Here is a 21850-nt window from a genome sequence, read left to right as displayed (position 1 = left end):
GTTTTTCTATTTTAAGAAATGCAAGCTGTTCACACAGCCTAGCTGCCTAAGTTTTGGTTTACCATGCTCACAAAAAAACAAAATATACTACTATATATAGTGTTCTGGAACACCTAATCCTGAGATTCTGCATACTGAGAATTTCCAGTTACATGAGAGTCTCACTCTGGAGTCTAATTATATGCGCCTGGGATCATACAGAAATAAATTATACAAAGCCCTACCCTGGCAGGTTACAAGAAGCTTTACATGTAGAGATATGTATATCTAAGGGATAGAAGATGCACAGAACAAATTTGAAGGCATGAAGTTTGCATTTCCACACAAACACTTTGAAAGTGCTGCTCAATCTGGCTTCAGGAGATTGTGGGAATTTTATATAAAAAAAAAAAGACAACACAAAGAAAATGATGAGGATGATATAGGTCTTTAGAATGAAACTTCTTCTAAAGCAAAAGCAAATTTGATGTGTAATTCAACACAGGTTCTTTGATTTATTTCCATACCTAAACTGTAAAAACGCAAGTTTAAAGAGGACTAGTTGCAATGAGTTAGAAAAAGCTCAGATCAGCAGTTATCAGTGCAGAGATCATAGCTCTGGAAGAATTTGGTGTGCCGTTTCAAGGCTGATTATTCACTTGATAAACTAAAGAATGCCCTCTAGCATGGGATCATTAAGATTTGGGTATAATTCAAGATTAAAAAAAAAACTATATTAAGGGTGGTCTGAATGGGGCCACACCTGCCCAGTTCCCCTTTAGTAAACTACTCAAACCCCTCCCATAGGCTACTCACCACAGCAGAAGGACAAACAACTTAGTAGATAAGAACTGGCAGGACTAAACAGGCTGTACAAACAAATTGCAGCCAGCCTAAGCTATAACTAGGCTTAGCAGCGAGTGCATAGAGTGCATCTGGAAAGTATTCACAGCGCTTCACTTTTTCCATTTTGTTATATTACAGCCAAAATGGATTAAATTCATTTTCCTCAAGATTCTACAAACAATCCTGTGTTTCACTGATCATCCTTTAGATGTTTCTACAACTTGGTGTCCACCTGTGGTAAATTTTCAGTTTATTTGACATGATTTGGAAAGACACACACCTGTTTATATAGGGTCCCACAGTTAACAGTGCATGTCAGAGCACAAACCAAGCCATGAAGTCCAAGGAATTGTCTATAAACCTCCGAGACAGGATTGTATCGAGGCAACAGATCTGGGGAAGGGTACAGAAAAATTGCTGCAGCATTAAAGGTCCCAATGAGCACAATGGCCTCCATCATCTGTAAATGGAAGAAGTTTAGAACCACCATGACTCTTTCTACAGCAGTCCACCCGGCCAAACTGAATGAACCGGGGAGAAGGGCCTTAGTCAGGGAGGTGATCAAGAACCCTATGGTCACTCTGACAGAGCTCCAGTGTTTTTCTCTGGAGAGAGGAGAACCTTCCAGAAGAACAACCATCTCTGCAGCACTCCACCAACCAGGCTTGTATGGTAGAGTGGTCAGATATAAGTCACTACTCAGTAAAAGGCACATCCCTTCTACAAGGAAGTGACAAAAAAAGGCCGGTGGATGAAGTATATCTGGATTTTGCAAAAGCATTTGATACAAACGCTTACTCTACAAGCTGAGGTCTGTAGGCATAGACCATAGGGTATAGTAAACTTTCTACAGGGGCATGTTGAAAGGGTTGTGATAAATAACATACTCAGAATGGTCTAGAGTGGTTAGCGGGGTACCCCAGGGCTCTATTCTGGGACCAATTCTGTTTAATTTATTTATAAATGTTATAGAGGATGGGATAAATAGCTCGATCTCAGTGTTTGCTGACAACACAAAGATATGCAGAGCAATAACACAGCAGGATATAGAAACATTACAAGAGAACCTGAATTCATGGAGTGGGCTACTACATGGCAAATGAAGTTTAACATTGAAAACTAACTCCAGGGAACTGTGATTTCCAGCTTACCAGAACAAGGGTCAAAATTAACCTTAATAGCCGATAACCTACAACATACAAATATCCTCCATAGATAATGGAGCAAGTTGTTTAGTTTCAGTGCCAATTTTGGCACTTAGGTTAAGTTTTTTTGAGGCTTGTTTTTTTTTGTTTGTTTGTAATGAAATGTATGTGTGCCAAGCCTGGGGGGGGGGGGGGTTTGAACTTCCTAGTTGAAGACAGACTGAGCAATAGCATACAATGTCAAGCTGCGGCTACCAAAGCCAGCAGAGTATTAGCATGCATTAAAAAGGGAAATTACTCCAGAGATAAGATGATTATTCTGCCACTTTATAAAACTCTGCTTCGGCCGCATCTGGAGTATTCCGTTCAGTCCTGGCCACCCATTCTCAGAAAGGGTTTGCTGGAGCTGGAGAGAGTCCAGAGAAGGGCAACATAATTAATATGGGGACTCGAGGACCTCAATTATGAGGAACGACTAGAAGCGCTAAATTTATACTCCCTGGAGAAGCGACGCTGGAGAGGAGATATGATCACGATATACAAATATCGATCGCAACGGTGATCTCAGCGTGAGTATGAAACTTTTCAGTCCCAGGGATTGTAAGAGGACACGGGGCCACACGATGAGAATGTAAGAGAAGCAGTTTAACCTTAAGCTGCGTAGGGGGTTTTTCACTGTCAGGGCAGTAAGGATGTGGAACTCTCTTCCACAATCGGTGGTGTTGGCAGGAAGTATGGACAATTTTAAAAGACTTTTGGACGTGCATCTTAACAAAAACAAATTTAAGGGGATATGGGTAATTATTGTTCTACACACACACAGGTTGAACTGGATGGACTGTTGTCTTTATTCAGCCTTATCAACTATGTTTACAGTCAGCCTGGAGTTTGCCAAAAGGCATCCGATGGACTCAGACCACGAATAAAAATTCTCTGGTCTGATGAAACAAAGACTGAACTCTTTGCCCTGAATGGCAAGAGTCATGTCTGGGGGAAATTAGGTGCTGCTCATCACCTGGCCAATATCATCTCTACAGGGAAGCATGGTGGTGGAGGAATCATGCTGTGGGAGATGTTTTTCAGCGGCAGGAAATAGGAGACTAGTCAGGATTAAGAGAAAGATGAATTCAGCAATATGCAGAGACATCCTTGATGAAAACCTGCCCCAGAGAGTTCTGGACCTCAGACTGGGGTGAATGTTCATCTTCCAACAGGACAACGAACCTAAGCACACAGCCAAGATAACAAAGGAGTGGTTACGGGACAGCTCTGTGAAGGTCCTTGCCAAAGCCCAGACTTGAACACCTCTGGAGAGATCTTAAAATGGCTGTGCACCAACGCTCCCCATCCAACCTGAGTAAGCTTGAGAGGTACTGCAAAGAAGAATGGGAGAAACTGCCCAAATATAGGTGTGCCAAGCTTGTAGCATCATACTCAATAAGACTTGAGGCTGTAAGTGGTGCTAAAGGTGCTTCAACAAAGTATGGAGCAAGGGCCGTGATTACTTACGTACACCTGATTTTTTTCATTTTTTTATTTTTAATAAATTTGCGAAGATTTCAAACAAACTTCTTTCACATTATTATGGGGTATTGTTTGTAGTATTTTGAGAAAAATAATGAATTTAATCCATTTTGGAATAAGGCTGTAACATAACAAAATGTGGAAAAAGTGAAGCGCTGTGAATACTTTTCGGATACACTGCAGAAGGGCAACACACTGGATACCTTCAGCTGCCATTGTGCCCTTGCAGGTTGTGCCTTGAGTCCCTGTACCTTTAAAGGGGTGGTCTCCCTCCAGCCAAACCTGCCCTTAATTTATCCATTGTTATACAGTGGGGAAAATTATTTGATCCCCTGCAGATTTTGTAAGTTTGCCCACTTACAAGAAAAAAAAAAAGGGGGGTGGGGGTACTTTAAATGACACATCCACGTTATAAATTGAGTTGCAGTTCAGCGAGTAAAATAAATATTTGATCCCCAAGCAAAACATGACTTAGTACTTGGTAGAGAAACCCTTGTTGGCAAACACAGAGGTAAGAAGTTTCTTGTAGTTGGTGACCAGGTTCGCACACATCTCAGGAGGAATTTTGGTTCAACCTAAATTACAGCATTTGTTTTAGGTTCTTTTTTTTTCCTGGATTTTTGGTTGATATTTTGTCTCTATCATTTAAAATAAACCTATGATAAAAACAATTATAGACCCTTCATTTCTTTGTAAGTGGGTAAACAAAATCTGCAGGGGATCAAATAATTATTTTCCCCGCTGTATGTGCTCCAATCTGGGAGACTCTCAAAATTATAGAGTTAGGACCGTGTATACACTGGGGTGCCTTGACATGGCCACTGCAGCCTACGCTTGTTTGCAAATAAACCCCTCGTTTTTAAAGTGAATTGTTAGGGGCAATTTGGTTTTGTTGCAGGCTAGCTTGTAAGTAAGCTGGGAATTTTTATTTGTTTTTGAGGACTAAACAGGTTACCTGACATAACACATGAAGAGAGCACATGATGGCTCCTGCAAGATTAAGAGCTTTTTTTTTTTGCACTTCAAGAAAAATTCATACAATGACTTTAGCAACAGATCATGAAAAGCAGCAATAGCTCACTGCATGATTTGTAGCATGGAGACAAAAAATGACATATCACCTATAGGAGTCACAACAGAATCTGAAGAAAGTCAATACAACATCCTCAATGAAAGAGATAAGTGTATCCAGGTGTGTACAACACCAGGGATAATCTGCATTTGACATTCTGCTGTTTAATATGAGTTTTAATTGAAAATGGTCAGGCATGAACGCACGTTGGAACACATACCTCGCTTGGTTCTGGATTCTTTAATCTCCTCACACAGTTTGTTGAATTCATGATCCAGTTCAGCAGCAATGATGGCATGTGCGGTATCTTTCAGCGTGCAGGCGCGGTGTCGGATGATTTTATCTGTAAGACAATGGAGTGAGAAACCCCTGTCAGACAAAAATGAAAATAATATCCCTTCTAGATTGTAAGCTCTAACGAGTATGGCCCTCTGATCCCTCCTGTATTAAAATGGTACTGCCTGCCCCCATGTTGTAAAGCGCTGTGCAAAAAGTTGACGCTATATAAATCCTGTATAATAATAACATTCCTTTGTAGAACACACTACAGTAAATCAGCACGTTGGGTTTACCTTTTACAGGTCAAATACACGTCATTTGCAGGAGCCCACAAAGTCAACGGCACAGAGGCGTAACTAAAACCTTCAGGGCCCCGCTGCAAGAAACCATAAAGGGCCCCCCGTGCTGGGCCCTTCCCTCCAAGCCCAGAGCCCTTCCCACTGATACTAGGACCCTTTATCACGTTTCTGCAGTGGATTCTAACACAAGTGTTTCAAACTGGCGGCTCTCCAGCTGTTGCAAAACTACAAGCTCCATGTGGCATTGCAAGGCTGACAGTTACAAGTATGACTCTCACAGGCAGAGGCATGATGGGACTTGTAGTTCTGCCACAGCTGGAGGGCCACCAGTTTGAGACCCCTATTTTAACATGTTCTGCATGCCATCTTGGCCCCCCACGGTAGTGGAACACCAGGGCCCAGTCACAAGTGTGACCTTTGCAACCCTGGTAGTTCCGCCAATGATGTCAGTAGGGCTGTGAATGTCACTTAGTAGGACAGTGGACCTGCTCAATAGGGCCCCTTTCCCCGCTCTCCATCCTGAAAGCATAGCCCACAGCAGCCAGCAGGAGGGGGGGAAGCTAGCATTGCTGCGGGGGAAGGGGGGCAACTGGGGAGCATAAAGGGGCAGCAGGAAACAAGTAACCTGGATACAAGGCCGGTGTAATGTTTTTTATCCACACAGACAAAGGTGCACTTTGCCACTCCCCCCGCCACCACCATTCCCCCACCAAATCCGACACACACATTAACACACCTTTTCTTATTTCTTTATAATTACTGTGGCGCTATGGCCCTTAAATGTGAACAAAACCACATTTCAATTAGAACCAAATATACCATATAATGTTTTGGTAACCAAAATCCCCAGTGCTATAAACATTTATATAGTGTTAAACCAAAGTAATAATCTCATATCATATAAAAATGTGGGGTATTGTGATCAAATTCCCAGTGCTGTAAACGTGATTGTCCCCAAAAATAAATAAAATGTGTATAAAAATTAAACTGATGGTTAATAAAATCTACTCAAATGCATAACGTGCTATACACATAAATAGTTAATACAGTTGATAAAAGTGCTGGGATTTGAAATCATGATTCCAGGGCTGCAAGCATATCCAAATAAAGTGTGACTGCTCCAAAAATCTTTAAAACACTCTTCGTTATTTAAATCAGTTTCCCAATAAATAACAAATATTTCAGTCCTTAATGAAGCTTTAGCCACACCATCCAATGTTGTACTTCACCACAGTGCTCCAGCCAGTGTCCAAAATAGCAGCTCACCTTAAAATCAAGCCTTTAATTACATTCAGGTCTGATAGCGCTTTAGGAACAATATAAGTGGACCCTCCCCACCCCAGCAGTGTTCTCGTTAGTCCATAGGATGCACCAATCCGCCCATCATAAGAAGTAAATAAGACTCCATAAGCGTAATACTGCTTTAAATGAAAACAATTTATGTCATCAATAAACACTCACATTTAAATTGCACTCAAACGAGAGTAGCAGCTCATTAAAACAGCCTACAGCAGCTTGTCTCCATCTATGGCATAGAATGTGCAGGTTACCAGACGGGAGCGGCTGCGGGGTATGGTGCAATTCTCTTACCTTAAGCCAGCAGCAGGAACAGCTTGGAGGCAGAAGCGGGAGCCAGGGGCGAGGAGCGCCTGGAGCGGAGCTGGGAGGCTGAACTGCCGATCCTAGCTGACTGCTCCTTACATCGCATCGTGGCTCATGTTATGTCTCCTGGAAACACTTAGCACCTGGCTGGACAGGACGGGCAGCAAATAGCAGGAGTTTCAGCGGCTGCAGGAGCTAAGAGGAAATGGAGGGGATCGCTTCTTCTCTATGCCGCCCATCCTATCCAAGTGTAGACAAATGTGACAGGAGTGCCGCGCGGGCCACCTGCAGCATGGGGCCGGGTGGCAGTTGTGACCCCACTTGCTCTACCCTGTAGAAGGAAGATGCTTATACTCAACAATTCTCAAAACGCTCTGGTCACATGATCTCACCAGCGGCCTGGCTCAGGAAGGAGGAGAGAGTACCAATAACAGATGAAATGCCTGGGTGGGAACGTCACCTATAGGATTACTATTTATTGTCGGCTGTCCTTCTCCCCTGACATCGGCGCTGGGAGCCGATCATATAATTTGACCGCCCTGAGAACAGGCGAGTATAAGCATCTTTCTTCTTACAGGGTAGATAGTATAGGTGTTAGAAGATGGAGCAGTTTTTAGCTTAGTTAGTACTAGTGTTAAATGAGCAGTTTTAAGTTAAAAGTTGGTACTAGTGTTGAATGAGCAGTTTTAAGCTTAGTTAGTACTAGCATTCAATTCTGCTTTGAAGTAAACCTGGCACGAACCTGAATATTTAAAATGGAAAAGTATGCGTTACCTTTACTACATGTCAGTGCTTGGTAGACCCATAGATATAAGAAGCTGAAGTTATATGCAAATGTTGACTTGTTGAGCTTGGTGTTAGAAGGGGGGTGGGAGCAGTTTTAAAAGAGAAGTATGTCCCCCCCCCAGAATCATAGGTGGATGCTGCATCGGTCCGATGCTGCTTCTGTCCCCGGTACCTTCAACACTGAGAACCGAGCGATCGAACACCGCTGATGGCTCGGTTCTCACAACTCCCCGAGCAGAGAGCTGCTGACTGTCAAGCAGCAGCTCTCCACTCTGCGCCCCCCCCCCCCCCCCGCGTTCACTGGAGCGCTGAGCTGTGCAGGAAGCGGCCGTCTCAGGCTCTCAGAAGCTCATTGAGAGGTTGAGGCGGGTATCAGTCCAGGCACCTGGCGGATCCAGACTTTTTTGTTGTGAGGACTGATTTCTGTGACGTCAGCACGGGTCACAGGAGTGCAAAACGAATTGCACTCCTGTGACCCATAGGAGAAGCCCAGCCAAACGAGCTCAGGCTGGACTTCTCCTTTAAGCTTAGTTAATACTAGACTTCCACTTTAAGGCATCCTTCAGAGCTACTGTATGCTTTATGGTACTGTGGTAAATAAAATTCAGATTTAATAGCAGTTTATAAGCATGTTAAAGTAAATCTTCCTTTAAAATGATAAAACTGCCACAAAGTGCTAAAAGGGGGCACTCAGGCAACAGTTAGTGATATATGAAATAACTGGTCTACTGGCATGGCAGGTAAATCAGATAAAAGACCAAGTGATGAAATATTAACCTGAACACTAGCACTAGATTGGCAATAGTAGGCTAAAGTAAAAGTCCAACCAAAACTTATTTTCTACTGGTTAGATTGGTGAAAAGTTACAAACTGTCAGGTTTGGAAAAACATTACCGAACAGAAGTGAGGGATAATCACTCCTGTAGAGACACAAGCAGCATTTAACCACTTTTGGCGACATGGGGAGAGTTTACATTCAACCCTGAAAAGGTTGAATTTCCAACAGATACTCCAGACTGATACAAAGCTGAAATAAGTTCCATCACTTTCAAACTCCAGGCAAAAAATAGACTAACATTTTAGCTAAAGATCTACAGTTAATAATCCAAAAATGTGTGAAGGACAAAACAGGAATTCTAAATACGAGTACTACACCCCTTCAACATTTACACTGTGTCTCTGACTGAAAGACTGCCTGGATTGACCTAGACTAAATAAATTTAGAGAAAGTATAGCGAGTTTGTAGATAACATTCATCCATATGATTTACTCATAGGATGCAGTTCTTATAACCCTAGAGGCATACAAGAAAAAACTAAGAGAATAAGGTTCTCTCAAAAGGCCAAAACAGAACACTATAGTTAATACAAAACTAACTTTATTTGTACAAAAAATACCACTGCAAACTAAACAAAAACAAGAGGATCAATGGTAAATAGCTGACAAAGACTATTAAAAAATTAGACAACGTTGTCAAATTGTTAAAAACATAGGAAGCCGCAGTTGCATATCCCACACATGCACACCAGACACCACCATAACTACTTGCATACGCTAGTAAGAAAGTTGGGCTAATAGGGATGTAGGAATGAACATGAAGATTCCTTATCAAACACTCCAAGTGTTAAAGTCCATTATATATAGGCCATAATGGTTAGGTGCTGGTTAGTAGGTGGGCGACTTGAGTGTATTAGTCCTGTTTGCATGAAAATAGCCATATACCCTGTTTCCCCGAAAATAAAACCTAGCGTGATTGTCGGTGATGGCTGCAATATAAGCCCTACCCACCAAATAAGCCCTAGTTAAAGTCCTTGTAGGTCTTATTTTCAGGGTAGGGCTTATTTGGGGGGTAGGGCTTATATTGCAGCCATCACCGACAATCACGCTAGGTCTTATTTTCGGGGAAACAGGGTAGTAGGGTCTATTTGGAATCAGAACACAGACCACCAGCATAGATATATAATCGGGCAGTGTAACAGGTGTAACAGGCAGCTTGACTATGGATATAAGCAGCGGAGGAAAGAAGCAGAGGCAAGCATAGCATTGAATTATTCTAAGTAAATGTCATTAGGGGGAGTGCTGTAAAGAATCAAGCAGGCATCCATATAGTAGCTTCTAATTGAAATGTGGATACTCTCACCAACTGTGTGGGGTCCACCATCCTCCTGCAGTGTGACTCTACCCGTAGAAGGATGGATAATGGCTACAAGTCCCGTTCTGTGTTGGTAAACAAAGGTGTTCGACCGGGATATTTGAACGGAGATGGAAACCCCTCATAGGGTGTTCGTTGCCTCCGTATGTTTCGACGTAGATACGTAAAAAAGAAATCAAGATATCAGCTGTTAGTTCCGTGTTATCACTCAAGTCAAGGAGCGCGCGGCTTCCAGTGACGTGCTGACGTCACACCACTGACGCGTTTCACCAGCCAATAGACTCTGGTTTCTTCAGAGCAGGGAGGAGCCGGGAAAGTAAACTTAAATAGGCAATTTAAGATGTAATACCTAACAAGTATCACTAGATGTCACCCAGAACACTTCTCACTACTAACATTCAGCAAAAGTACTCAGAAAGTGCACAGGCTTATTAAAATCAGGGAAAAGAGATTGTCAGTGACGGCATAAGTGGCGAAAGATCGAACAGCTCCATTAAAGATATTGCTACTAGCAAGACAAAAATAATATAATTAGATAATTAAACAAAAACATGTCATATTGCGGACATCAAGATAACAATACCACAAAGATCCACATGAAAAAAAAAAAAGGAGCAATAAATTAGCCCAGTAATCACTTTTGCAGAAAAGGCTGTAGACTGAATTCGGTATTTAACCCTTTAGGTACTAAGGAATCCAAGTAGTACGTCCACATCTTCTCTTTCTGGAGAAGGATGGTGTCGAAATCTCCCCTTCTTGGGGGCAGGTTTAGGACATAGATACCCTTAACTAACAAACCTTTTGGATCACCATTGTGGAATTTGGTAAAATGAATAGGGATCGGACGATCATCGTCCTTTTTCTTAATACTTCCTATGTGTTCGCCAATCCTAATGCGGAGTTGGCGTTTAGTTTTGCCTATGTAGATTTTATTGCAGGACAGGTAAGCATATAAATAACCCGTGTAGCTGAACAGTTAATAAAATGTTTAATTCTAGAAGTTTTACCTCTGCATGGATTGACGAACACATCGGTTTGGTGTATAGATTTACAAACGTTACAGTGTCCACAAGCATGCATCCCTTGGAGGGGTTTAGATCTAGTAAGCCGGTTCTCACTTGTAGTTCACATATTTTCAGAATGGACTAGAACATCTCTCAGGTTACGTGCTCTTCTAGCAGTTAGTAGGGGTTTTGGACTCACAATATTGGCAGTTAGTGGAGCAGATCTCAAAATATGCCAGTTTTTATTAAGGATCTGATAGACTTCAGTCCATTGAGAACCAAATCTGGTTATAATCCTAGGGAAAATCCTGCTCAGGTTTCAACAGCTGTGGGGGCTTTTTCTGTGTGATAAGAAGATCATCACGTTTCTTCATTAATGCTTTATTTTTGGCTTTTTAAAGAGAGTTATGGGAGTAGCCTCTCTGTCAAATTGTCCTGTGGGTATCCCTTTAATACGGGATTTTAGATGGTGACTCTGTGCTAGGAGAAGGGTATTCACAGCTGTCTCTTTTCGAAAGGTACTAGTAGTGATCCTGTCTCCTGATCTACTAATTTACAGGTCGAGGAATGAAAGTGTGTTAGTATGGTAGGAGTAGGTCAGCCGTATGTTCCTGTTGTTGTTATTTAGTTGAGACATAAAGTCCACAAGTTGTTCTGCTGACCCCACCTATACCATAAGAATGTAATCAATGTACCTCAGCCACAACCGACAGTAGCCGAGGTACATGGAGGACTTGTAAACAACCTCCTTTTCCCAGAGGCCAAGATGGAGGCATGCATAGGAAGGAGCCCATGGGGCGCCCATACTAGTACCTCTTACCTGTTGGTAGTATTTGCCCAGAAATTGGAAGAAATTGTTATTGAACATAAATTCAAGTAACTCAACAATGAATTCATTATGGGCACCAAGAGGAGGAAAATGATCGTCCAGAAAGGACTTGGTTGCAGTGATACCCCATTGGTGAGGAATCGATGTGTAGAGACTCTCCACATAAGTTACTTGAATTTATGTTGAATAACAATTTCTTCCAATTTCTGGGCAAATACTACCAACAGGTAAGAGGTACTAGTATGGGCGCCCCATGGGCTCCTTCCTATGCATGCCTCCATCTTGGCCTCTGGGAAAAGGAGGTTGTTTACAAGTCCTCGATGTACCTCGGCTACTGTTGATGACGTTCTTATGGTATGGGTGGGGTCAGCAGAACAACTTGTGGACTTTATGTCTCAACTAAATAACAGGAACATACGGCTGACCTACTACTACCATACGAACACACTTTCATTCCTCGACCTGCAAATTAGTAGATCAGGAGACAGGATCACTACTAGTACCTTTCGAAAAGAGACAGCTGCGAATACCCTTCTCCTAGCACAGAGTCACCATCCAAAATCCCTTATTAAAGGGATACCCACAGGACAATTCCTGAGGATAAGACAAAACTGCTCTGAACAGGAGCAGTTTCAAAAAGAAGCACGCGATATGTATCAGCGATTTAGACAGAGAGGCTACTCCCATAACTCTCTTAAAAAAGCCAAAAATAAAACATTAATGAAGAAACGTGAAGATCTTTTTATCACACAGAAAAAGCCCCCACAGCTGTTGAAACCTGAGCAGGATTTCCCTAGGGTTATAACCAGACTTGGTTCTCAATGGACTGAAGTCTATCAGATCCTTAATAAACACTGGCATATTTTGAGATCTGCTCCACTAACTGCCAATATTGTGAGTCCAAAACCCCTACTAACTGCTAGAAGAGCACGTAACCTGAGAGATGTTCTAGTCCATTCTGAAAATACGTGAACTACAAGTGAGAACCGGCTTACTAGATCTAAACCCCTCCAAGGGATGCATGCTTGTGGACACTGTAACGTTTGTAAATCTATACACCAAACCGATGTGTTCGTCAATCCATGCGGAGGTAAAACTTCTAGAATTAAACATTTTATTAACTGTTCAGCTACACGGGTTATTTATATGCTTACCTGTCCCTGCAATAAAATCTACATAGGCAAAACTAAACGCCAACTCCACATTAGGATTGACAAACACATCGGAAGTATTAAGGAAAAAGGACGATGATCGTCCGATCCCTATTCATTTTACCAAATTCCACAATGGTGATCCAAAAGGTTTGTTAGTTAAGGGTATCTATGTCCTAAACCTGCCCCCAAGAAGGGGAGATTTCGACACCATCCTTCTCCAGAAAGAGAAGATGTGGACGTACTACTTGGATTCCTTAGTACCTAAAGGGTTAAATACCGAATTCAGTCTACAGCCTTTTCTGCAATAGTGATTACTGGGCTAATTTATTGCTCTTTTTTTTCGTGTGGATCTTTGCGGTATCCTTATCTTGATGTCCGCAATATGACATATTATTGTTTAATTATCTACTTATATTATTTTTGTCTTGCTAGTAGCAATATCTTTAATGGAGCTGTTCGATCTTTCTCCACCTATGCCGTCACTGACAATCTCTTTTCCCTGATTTTAATAAGCCTGTGCTAAGTGTTCTGGGTGTAATCTAGTGATACTTGTTAGGTATTACATCTTCAATTGCCTATTTAAGTTTACTTTCCCGGCTCCTCCCTGCTCTGAAGAAACCAGAGTCTACTGGCTGGTGAAACGCGTCAACGGTGTGACGTCAGCACGTCACTGGAAGCCACGCGCTCCTTGACTTGAGTGATAACACGGAACTAACAGCTGATATCTTGTTTTCTTTCTTTCGGATCTACGTGGAAACATACAGAGGCAACGAACACCCTATGAGGGGTTTCCGTCTCCAGTCGAATATCCCGGTCGAACACCTTTGTTTACCAAAACAGAGCGGGGCTTGTAGCCATTATCCATCCATCCATCTAGGGGTACAGTCACGCTGCAGGAGGACGGTGGACCCCACACAGTTGGTGAGAGTATCCACATTTCAATTAGAAGCTACTATATGGATGCCTGCTTGATTCTTTAAAGCACTCCCCCTAATGACATTTACTTTGAATAATTTAATGCTATGCTTGCCTCTGCTTCTTTCCTCCGCTGCTTATATCCATAGTCAAGCTGCCTGTTACACCTGCTACACTGCCTGATTATATATCTATGCTGATGGTCTGTGTTCTGATTCCAAATAGACCCTACTATATGGCTATTTTTATGCAAACAGGACTAATACACTCAAGTCGTCCACCTACTAACCAGCACCTAACCTATATGGCCTATATATAATGGACTTTAACACTTGGAGATTTTGATAAGGAATCTTCATGTTCATTCCTACATCCCTATTAGCCCAACTTTCTTACTAGTGTATGCAAGTGGTTATGGTGGTGTCTGGTGTGCATGTGTGGGATATGCAGCCGCGGCTTCCTAAGTTTTTAACAATTTAACGTTGTCTAATTTATTAATAGTCTTTGTCAGCCATTTACCCGTGATTCTCTTTTGTTTAATTTAGTTTGCAGTGGTATTTTTTGTACAAATAAAGCTAGTTTTGTAGTAACTATAGTGTTCCGTTTTGGCCCTTTTGAGAGAACCTTATTCTCTTAGTTTTTTGAAACAATGTGTCCAGGCAGGAATTTAAAGGTTGTGGTTAGACTGTCCATCTGAACACAGATCATCACTGCTCTACTTACCAAGTCTCATAACCCATTGATATTATCGAATAAAACAAAATGGATACAAGACCTAGGTGAGCTTACACATTTACTTGACACCCCACAGAATTGTACCTCGGGACAAGGTGATCTTATCCACATTTTGGAAATGCCCTAAAATGGCATGATACCAGCAAGAAGTATTTTACCTAAACCAAAAGATCGGTCTGCTGGGAATTTGGAACTCCCCTGCGAGGACCTTCAGCTCCAACTAGCAGTGACCAGAATCCTATATTTTGCCAGGAAGACAGCACTCCTTTACCTCCAAACCTGCCACCTAATGCCAGTGGATTGAGAAAGTAAACCCCTACGTGATCCTCAGACTTACATGTGTGGAGGAACAGAAATGGGTTTAGGAGACAACTGCAGCTAGAGGGCTTAAGAGTAGATTTTTGCATTAAGCGCACACAAAGCAAAAATAAAATCTGAAGTTGATATCAAATGATCTGGTGGCTGCGGTGAATGTGAAGACTGAGGCTCACACTGTTAAGCTACATGTATAAGGCTCTGCAGAGGAGGATTCTACAGTAACGGGATCCCCAAGTCTCTTTAGGAAGTAAAAGTGAAATAATCACTGGTATTCGTAAAAGTGTGTGGGATGGGGTTACCCTTGCAGCTGGATTGTCCTTCAGACATCTGGGCAGAGACCTTCCAGGCAGATAAGGCGGGAGAAATGAAAAGGATTGTGCATGTGCAATACACCCCCTGGTGAATGACACAGGTATTCACATCAGTCTGAAATGTCCCTGCACCAAGGGTGGGAAAAATAACTAAAAGTACTTAATAACCTCCAGTGATTTAATAAGAGAGATTCAACTTACTAGGAGTAGGAGTTTGGGTACAGTGAGGGCTGATGACCATAACCCAGGAAAGTGTACAGTAGAACAAGCAGTATTCAAGTTTGGGAATAATCACAATATGTAAAAAATGGAGACGTATAGGACTAGGTCATATCAGGAAGAACCACATCTACAACTTGGTGAAATAGTCTGTAGCTAACATAACAGAACGCAATTGTTTGGAATGTGCTAAAAAAAACAAGAGTTCAGTGGGGGAACGTCATTTATCAGACCAACCTACAATAGTGAAAAGGGTAGCATTTTTACAGCCACTCTGAGGAAATACATTCCAGCCTGAAATCAATGGACACAAAAATGAGCTGGCTGGTCACTTGAGACTGTATCAGATGTGCTGAGGGAATGTCTATATCCACTCAGTGTTAGCACCGTATGACAAATTGTCAGGGGCTGGTTCCCATCAGAGACTATCACAGCCTTGACTAAGGAAACACTCTACAGTAAAGAAACTGAGAACATGATGTCTGGAAGGAGTTAGAATGCAGATCTCAGTGAGAGTGAATGTTATTCAGGATGAACTCACTATATACCCATTAATGGGAAAATAGTAAGGTTTCCACAATTATACAGATGACATATCAATACACTGTAGGCGTAAGGCAGTCCTTACAAATGAGGGGCCAGAAACCGGGCTACGTGAAAAGTAATGCATTAGCTCTGAACATGGAGGGAATGCTCTGCACCCAAAAGTAAACAAGGACTGGGAAGCACCACAGTGCAAAGTTTGATGGCCAAAGAGGACAGCCATGTTAATCTTTGCCATGTTTAGGTATATACACAAGGATGTTTTCAGAGACTGGGTCACATGTGAGAGGTTGTGTTACAGCTCTGGTCCTATAAAGTATTCTGCAGCTAACGCACCAGTACATTAAATGTCTAGAGAGTTCCTTGAGCAGAGCCCAGTGCCTAAGGCTCACATCACAGCCAGATTTAGCAATTTTCTGTCCAGTGGGGTCCTAGTACAGCATCCAAAGCAGTGCAGAGAATTAGATGAGCTAGGCAGCTGATGTACAGAGACAGGTACTGATAGAGGTGTTTAAAAAAAAAAAAAAAAAAAAAAAAAAAAACACTTCCTAAGACACACGCACACAAAAAAAGGGGGGGGGGGGGCATGCCTGTAGTGGGTGTGGTTATGCAGGGGGTTGGATTAAAGTTAGTTTTGCCAGTGCCCAAAGCTCCTGAAATTTTCCACATTTTGACATGTTACAACCAAAAACGTAAATGTATTTTATTGGGATTTTAAAGTAGCACATAATTGTAAAGTGGAAGGAAAATGATAAATGGTTTTCAAAATTGTTTTAAATATCTGGAAAGTGTGGTGTGCATTTTTATTCAGCCCCCTTTATTCTGATACCCCTAACTAAAATCTAGTGGAACCAATTGCCTTCATAAATCACCTTATTAGTAAATAGAGTTCACCAGTGCATAATTTAATCTCAGAATAAATAACGGCTGTTCTGTGAAGCCCTCAGAAGTTTGTTAGAGCAGTGGTCATCAACCCTGTCCTCAGGGCCCACTAACAGGCCAGGTTTTATGTATTACCTTGGGGAGATGCAGACTAGAATATGGCAATCACTGAGCAGCAAATGATATCCCCTGTGACATATTTCAGTTATCTTGCAAACCTGGCAATAGATAGACTGTAATCCATTTCCCCATCCCTAAAGAGCCTACACTGGCTAACCGTAAAGAATCGGATCACATTCAAGACCCTCTGCCTTACCCACAAATGCATACAAGGAAACGCTCCGCTATATCTTCGGGAGAAAATAAAACACTACACGCCGAATCGCAGTCTTCGATCAGCTAACCAAAACCTTCTCATCATTCCCAAATACCGCAACAAAGCAAAGGGAGAACGAAGATTCACAGTCCAAGGACCTCGACTATGGAATGCTCTACCAACCAACATCCGCATGGAAGAAAACCACCAGGTCTTCAGGAAAAAACTAAAGACCTTCCTTTTCTAAGAAGCGGACAACAGAGAATGCATCTAGCGCCTTGAGGCGATTCAGTTCGCATTTGCAGCGCTTTACAAAATATTCATTCATTCATTGGCCTGTTAGTGGGCCCTGAGGACAGGGTTGATGACCACTGTGTTAGAGAACCTTTGTGAACAAACAACATCATGAAGGCCAAGGAACACACCAGACAGGTCAGAGATAAACTTGTGGAGAAGTTTAAAGCAGGGTTAGGTTATAAAAAAATATCCCAAGCTTTGAACATCTCATGGAGCACTGTTCAATCCATCATCTGAAAATTGAAATAGTATGGCACAAATGCAAACCTACCAAGAGCTGGGCGCCCACCTAAACTGACAGGTCAGGCAAGGAGAGCATTCATCAGAGAAGGAGCCAAGAGGCCCATGGTAACTCTGGAGGAGCTGCAGAAATCTACAGCTGAGGTGAGAGAATCTGTCCACAGGACAACTATTAGTTGTGCACTCCACAAATCTGCCCTTTAAGAGTGGCAAGAAGAAAGCCATTGTTGAAAGAAAGCCATAAGAGTCCTGTTTGCAGTATGCGGGAAGCCATGTGGGGGCACAGTAAACATGTGGAAGAAGGTGCTCTGGTCAGATGAGACCAAAATTTAACTTTTTGGCCTAAAAGCAAAACACCATGTGTGGTGGAAAATTAACTGCGTACACCCTGAACACACCATCCCCACCGTGAAACATGGTGGCGGCAGCATCATGTTGTGGGGATGCTATTTTTAAGCAGGGACAGGGAAGCTGGTGAGTTGATGGGAAGATGGATGGAGTCAAATACAGGGCAATCTTAGAAGAAAACCTGTTAGGCCTCATGTACACTGCTGCTGCTAAACGAACGTTAAGGAGCAGTTGGGCATTTTTTTTTAACTGCTCCTGAACTTTTCTCTATGTTATCTTATCAGTACATGTACATAGGTCATTTATAGTCATTTCTAAGCAGTTGAGTTTAGAGGTCTTTTTTGGAAAGCAAAAAAATGAATTCAGACGCTGAGTTTAGAGGCATTTCAAGTACCAAGCGCTTCTAAACGTGGTAACTCCGTTTAGCCGCATTTCGTTTACAGGCGTTTTTCATTTTTGGCTATTTTGAAAAAGAAATAAATTTTTTTTCTCAAACGCTTCTAAACGCCGCTAAACGAAGCATGTAAACATGGCAAAACTGACATTTTAAACGTGGGTTACTATCTGTCAAATTAAATCGTTCAGGAGAGGTTGTAAAAACGTCCCATGTACATTAAGCCTTAGAGTCTGCAAAAGAATTGACTGGGGCGGAGGTTCACCTTCCAGCAGGACAATGACCCTAAACATACAGCCAGAGCTACAATGGAATGGTTTAGATCAAAGCATATCCATGTGCTAGAATGGCCCAGTCAAAGTTAAGACCTAAATCCATTCGATAATCTGTGGCAAGACTTGAAAATTGCTGTTCCAGATGCTCTCCATCCAATCTGACAGAGCTTGAGCTATTTTGCAAAGAAGAATGGGCAAAAATGTCACTCTTTAGATGTGTAAAGCTGGTAGAGACATCCCCAAAAAGACTTGCAGCTTCAATTGCAGTGAAAGGTGGTTCTACAAAGTACTGATTCAGGGGGGCTGAATACAAATGCACAACACACTTTTCACATATTTGTAAAAAAATTAAAAACCATTTATCATTTTCCTTCCACTTCACAATTATGTGCCACTTTGTGTTGGTCTATCAGAAAAAATCCCAATAAAATACATTTATGTTTTTGATTGTAACATGACAGAATGTGGAAAATTTCAAGGGGTGTGAATACTTTTTCAAGGCACTGTATTTAGTCAGTCACTGCCCCAGTGACCCTAGTACAAGAAATGGGGGATGCAGTGGTCACAGAAAGGCAGAGAAAGCAATAAAAAAATGTTGTCAGAAGTTCAAACTCTTCCTCACTCAACAACAAATGTGATTTGTCAGTCTGTATAGAACAGAAATGTGGGAAAATCTACCCGACAGACATCTATAAAAACCTGACGCTTTTTGCTCTTCCCCACTCTATACTTGTCAAGTAAAGTGGAGTTGACCTTTAGCCAGAGGGTCAGGTCAGACTAACAGCCATGCAACTAGCATTTGCCAGAAGCCCCCATATTACCCTCATTACAGGCTCATTTTAACCCCTATTAAAGCAGACACTTATGAAAAGCAGAAGCAGAAAACACTTCATTTTTAGAAAAAGGCAGCAAATCGCTTTAACCTAGCAACTTTAGGTCACAGAGGAAAAAGCCAAACAACCTCGGTGAATAAAACAGGATCTCTTGTGCTTTTAACAACTGCAAAATATGCTGTCTGAATCAAAGTACAGAAAATAGCTGGGTAAAACATAACTTTATAGATTTCAAGGCAGCATTTTATCTTATGCACTCGGCTATTCAGAGAATCAATAATAAAAATATAGTACTGAAAAGCAATAAAAAAAAAAAAAAAAAAAGAATGCTTTTTTTTTGCTTGCAAAGTATTATCTATAGGCCAACATGGCTCCTGTCTTGCCGCACAAATTTCTCCCTTGACTGACAGAGCGGAGTAATTATGAGCTGCTTTTCAGCACATCTCCCATCTGGCAGAGAGAGGTTTAAAAATCAATAGTAGCCCGCAGAAGGGAGAATAATAATAATTGCAGGAGCACTTTGTTTCTTAGCATCATTACCTCCAGGTTCTTTGTCTGGATTGTACTCTAAAGCGTTGCTGCAGATCAAGTCCACGTCTAGCAGGAAGTCCCGCACAGTCATGTAGTGGTGCTTGTCGATTTTGGTCATGATGGTGGAAAGGTCCATGGGTTCTCTGATCACTTCTAGGTAATCTGAGACCTGCAGAACAAATGCCTAGCAATTAGTTTAAACAGGTTCAAGAATAAGAAAGCAAACTGAATAGTTTAGGAGTTAAAAGAAGAGCTCCAGGCAAATGGATAAAACACTGTTTAGTTGCCTTTTCTTTAAATGGCAGTTTTTGTTTTCAGCTGGTGCCATTCTCTGAACTCGGTCTTTACCGGGTTTACAGTGGGAGTGCCTGCTCTGTATTGCTCAGTAGTAAGAAAAGTTAGGTACCTAGATTTAATCCCTTCTTTATAGAGTACCCATTTTCCATATATTTACAGACTACATATAAGGATCCATCTTATTGTCTTGATGAGCCAGCCACAGGCAGAGACTCTTTAGGTCTAGTCTGGTCACAAACACTGCTGTCTAAGGAAAAGCTCCCTATCAACCTCAACCTGATACCAATTTAATAAAACTGCAGCTAAACACAGAAAAATCAAGTATTCAAATGTATACTCAAAGCACTTTCTTTTCATAAACTGACTCTCTAACCACCTGACCTCTGAAAGATTTTACCCCTTTCATGACCCGGACATTTTTTGCCATGCGGCACTGCGCTAACAATTGCTTGGTTATGCTACACTGTATGCAAAAAAAGTTCTATTTGTGTGAAAAAAGATAACTTTCCTATGGTGGGATTTGATCACCCACTGGGTCTTTTATTTTTTTGTAATATAAATGAAAAGGCAACAGACAATTAAAAAAAAAAAAAATTATAAAAATGTATTCTGCTATAAAAATATCTAATTTCTTAATGAATTTAGGCCAAAATGTAATCGGCTATATGTTTTTGTAAAAGTGTAGATTATTTGGTTTGCGTGAAAGTTATTGCACCTGGTATAGATACTGGAATTAAAATTTTTTTTTTCTATACTAGTTAACGTGGTTATCAGCAACCTATAGTCGGACTGCGATAGTATGGCGGGCAATCTGACACTAGCTGACGGGTACACCAACTGACACTGACCTCAATAGTGACACTAGCACAGTGATCAGTGCTAATACTATACACCAGGGATATGCAATTAGCGGACCTCCAGCTGTTGCAAAACTACAAGTCCCATCATGCCTCTGCGTGTCATGCTTGTGGCTGTCAGAGTCTTGCTATGCCTCGTGGGACTTGTAGTTCTGTAACAGCTGGAGGTCCGCTAATTGCATATCCCTGCTATACACTGTCACTGTACTGACACTGGCTGAAAAGGGGTTAACATCTAGGGGCAATCAAGGGGTTAAATGTGTACCTAACAAGGTTTACTGTGTGTGCGCGTTACGTTGTACTATTACTAAGCAATCTTGCTGTTTTTTCCCTACAGGAAAAAAAATGAAATAAAAAATAGCCAGCAAGATCACCTGCCAGCATTTGGAGTTCTGTGTGGATTACCACACAGAGCTCCCTATCCTGAATGAAAGAGCCAATCAGCGAGTGCTGGCGATCAATCATTGGCCGGCACCTGCTGATTGGCCTGTGCTGTACATAATCACAGCTGTGGCGGCGGGCACACCTCCTCCCTGGAGGGGCTGGATCACAAATCAGATACGTGATCCAGCGCAGATAGGCCGCTTTGCTGCCATACTTGTAAGGGAGGCAGGCAGCAAGCAATTAATAAAGTGATCAAAAACCCTTCAGTTTTAAATCGCTTTCAGCAGCTGATTTAAACACTGAGCATGCGGCTTCTTTATGTTTTAAAAGAGAAGTATGGGTTTCTTTTAGATTCATACTTACCTAGGTGAAGGATGCAGCATCGGTCCCCCGGCGCCTCTGCACTGAAAACAGAGCGATCGAACACCTCCGATCGCTCGGTTTTCACAGCTCCGTGAGCAGAGAACTGTAGACTGTCGCAGCT

At 41.9% G+C, this 21850-nt stretch overlaps 1 protein-coding gene across 5 annotated transcripts in view; it reads right to left on the bottom strand.

The window, feature by feature from the left end:
• Positions 1-21850, bottom strand: part of ATAD2B (ATPase family AAA domain containing 2B) — a 247273-nt gene that overhangs the window by 67138 nt on the left and 158285 nt on the right. For all 5 annotated transcript variants that reach the window (XM_073625324.1, XM_073625326.1, XM_073625327.1 and 2 more), the window contains exons 22-23: positions 19838-19997; positions 4787-4909 (exon numbers count right to left, since the gene is read on the bottom strand). In XM_073625324.1, the coding sequence (XP_073481425.1) occupies positions 4787-4909; positions 19838-19997 (283 nt within the window). The remainder of the gene's footprint in view (positions 1-4786; positions 4910-19837; positions 19998-21850) is intronic.

This window comes from Aquarana catesbeiana, linkage group LG04 (assembly GCF_042186555.1).
Source record: "Aquarana catesbeiana isolate 2022-GZ linkage group LG04, ASM4218655v1, whole genome shotgun sequence".
In the NCBI taxonomy this organism is placed as follows: Eukaryota; Metazoa; Chordata; class Amphibia; order Anura; family Ranidae; genus Aquarana; species Aquarana catesbeiana.
The sequence above is the reverse complement of the archived record's forward strand: the minus strand, read 5'-3'. Positions and strand labels throughout refer to the sequence as shown.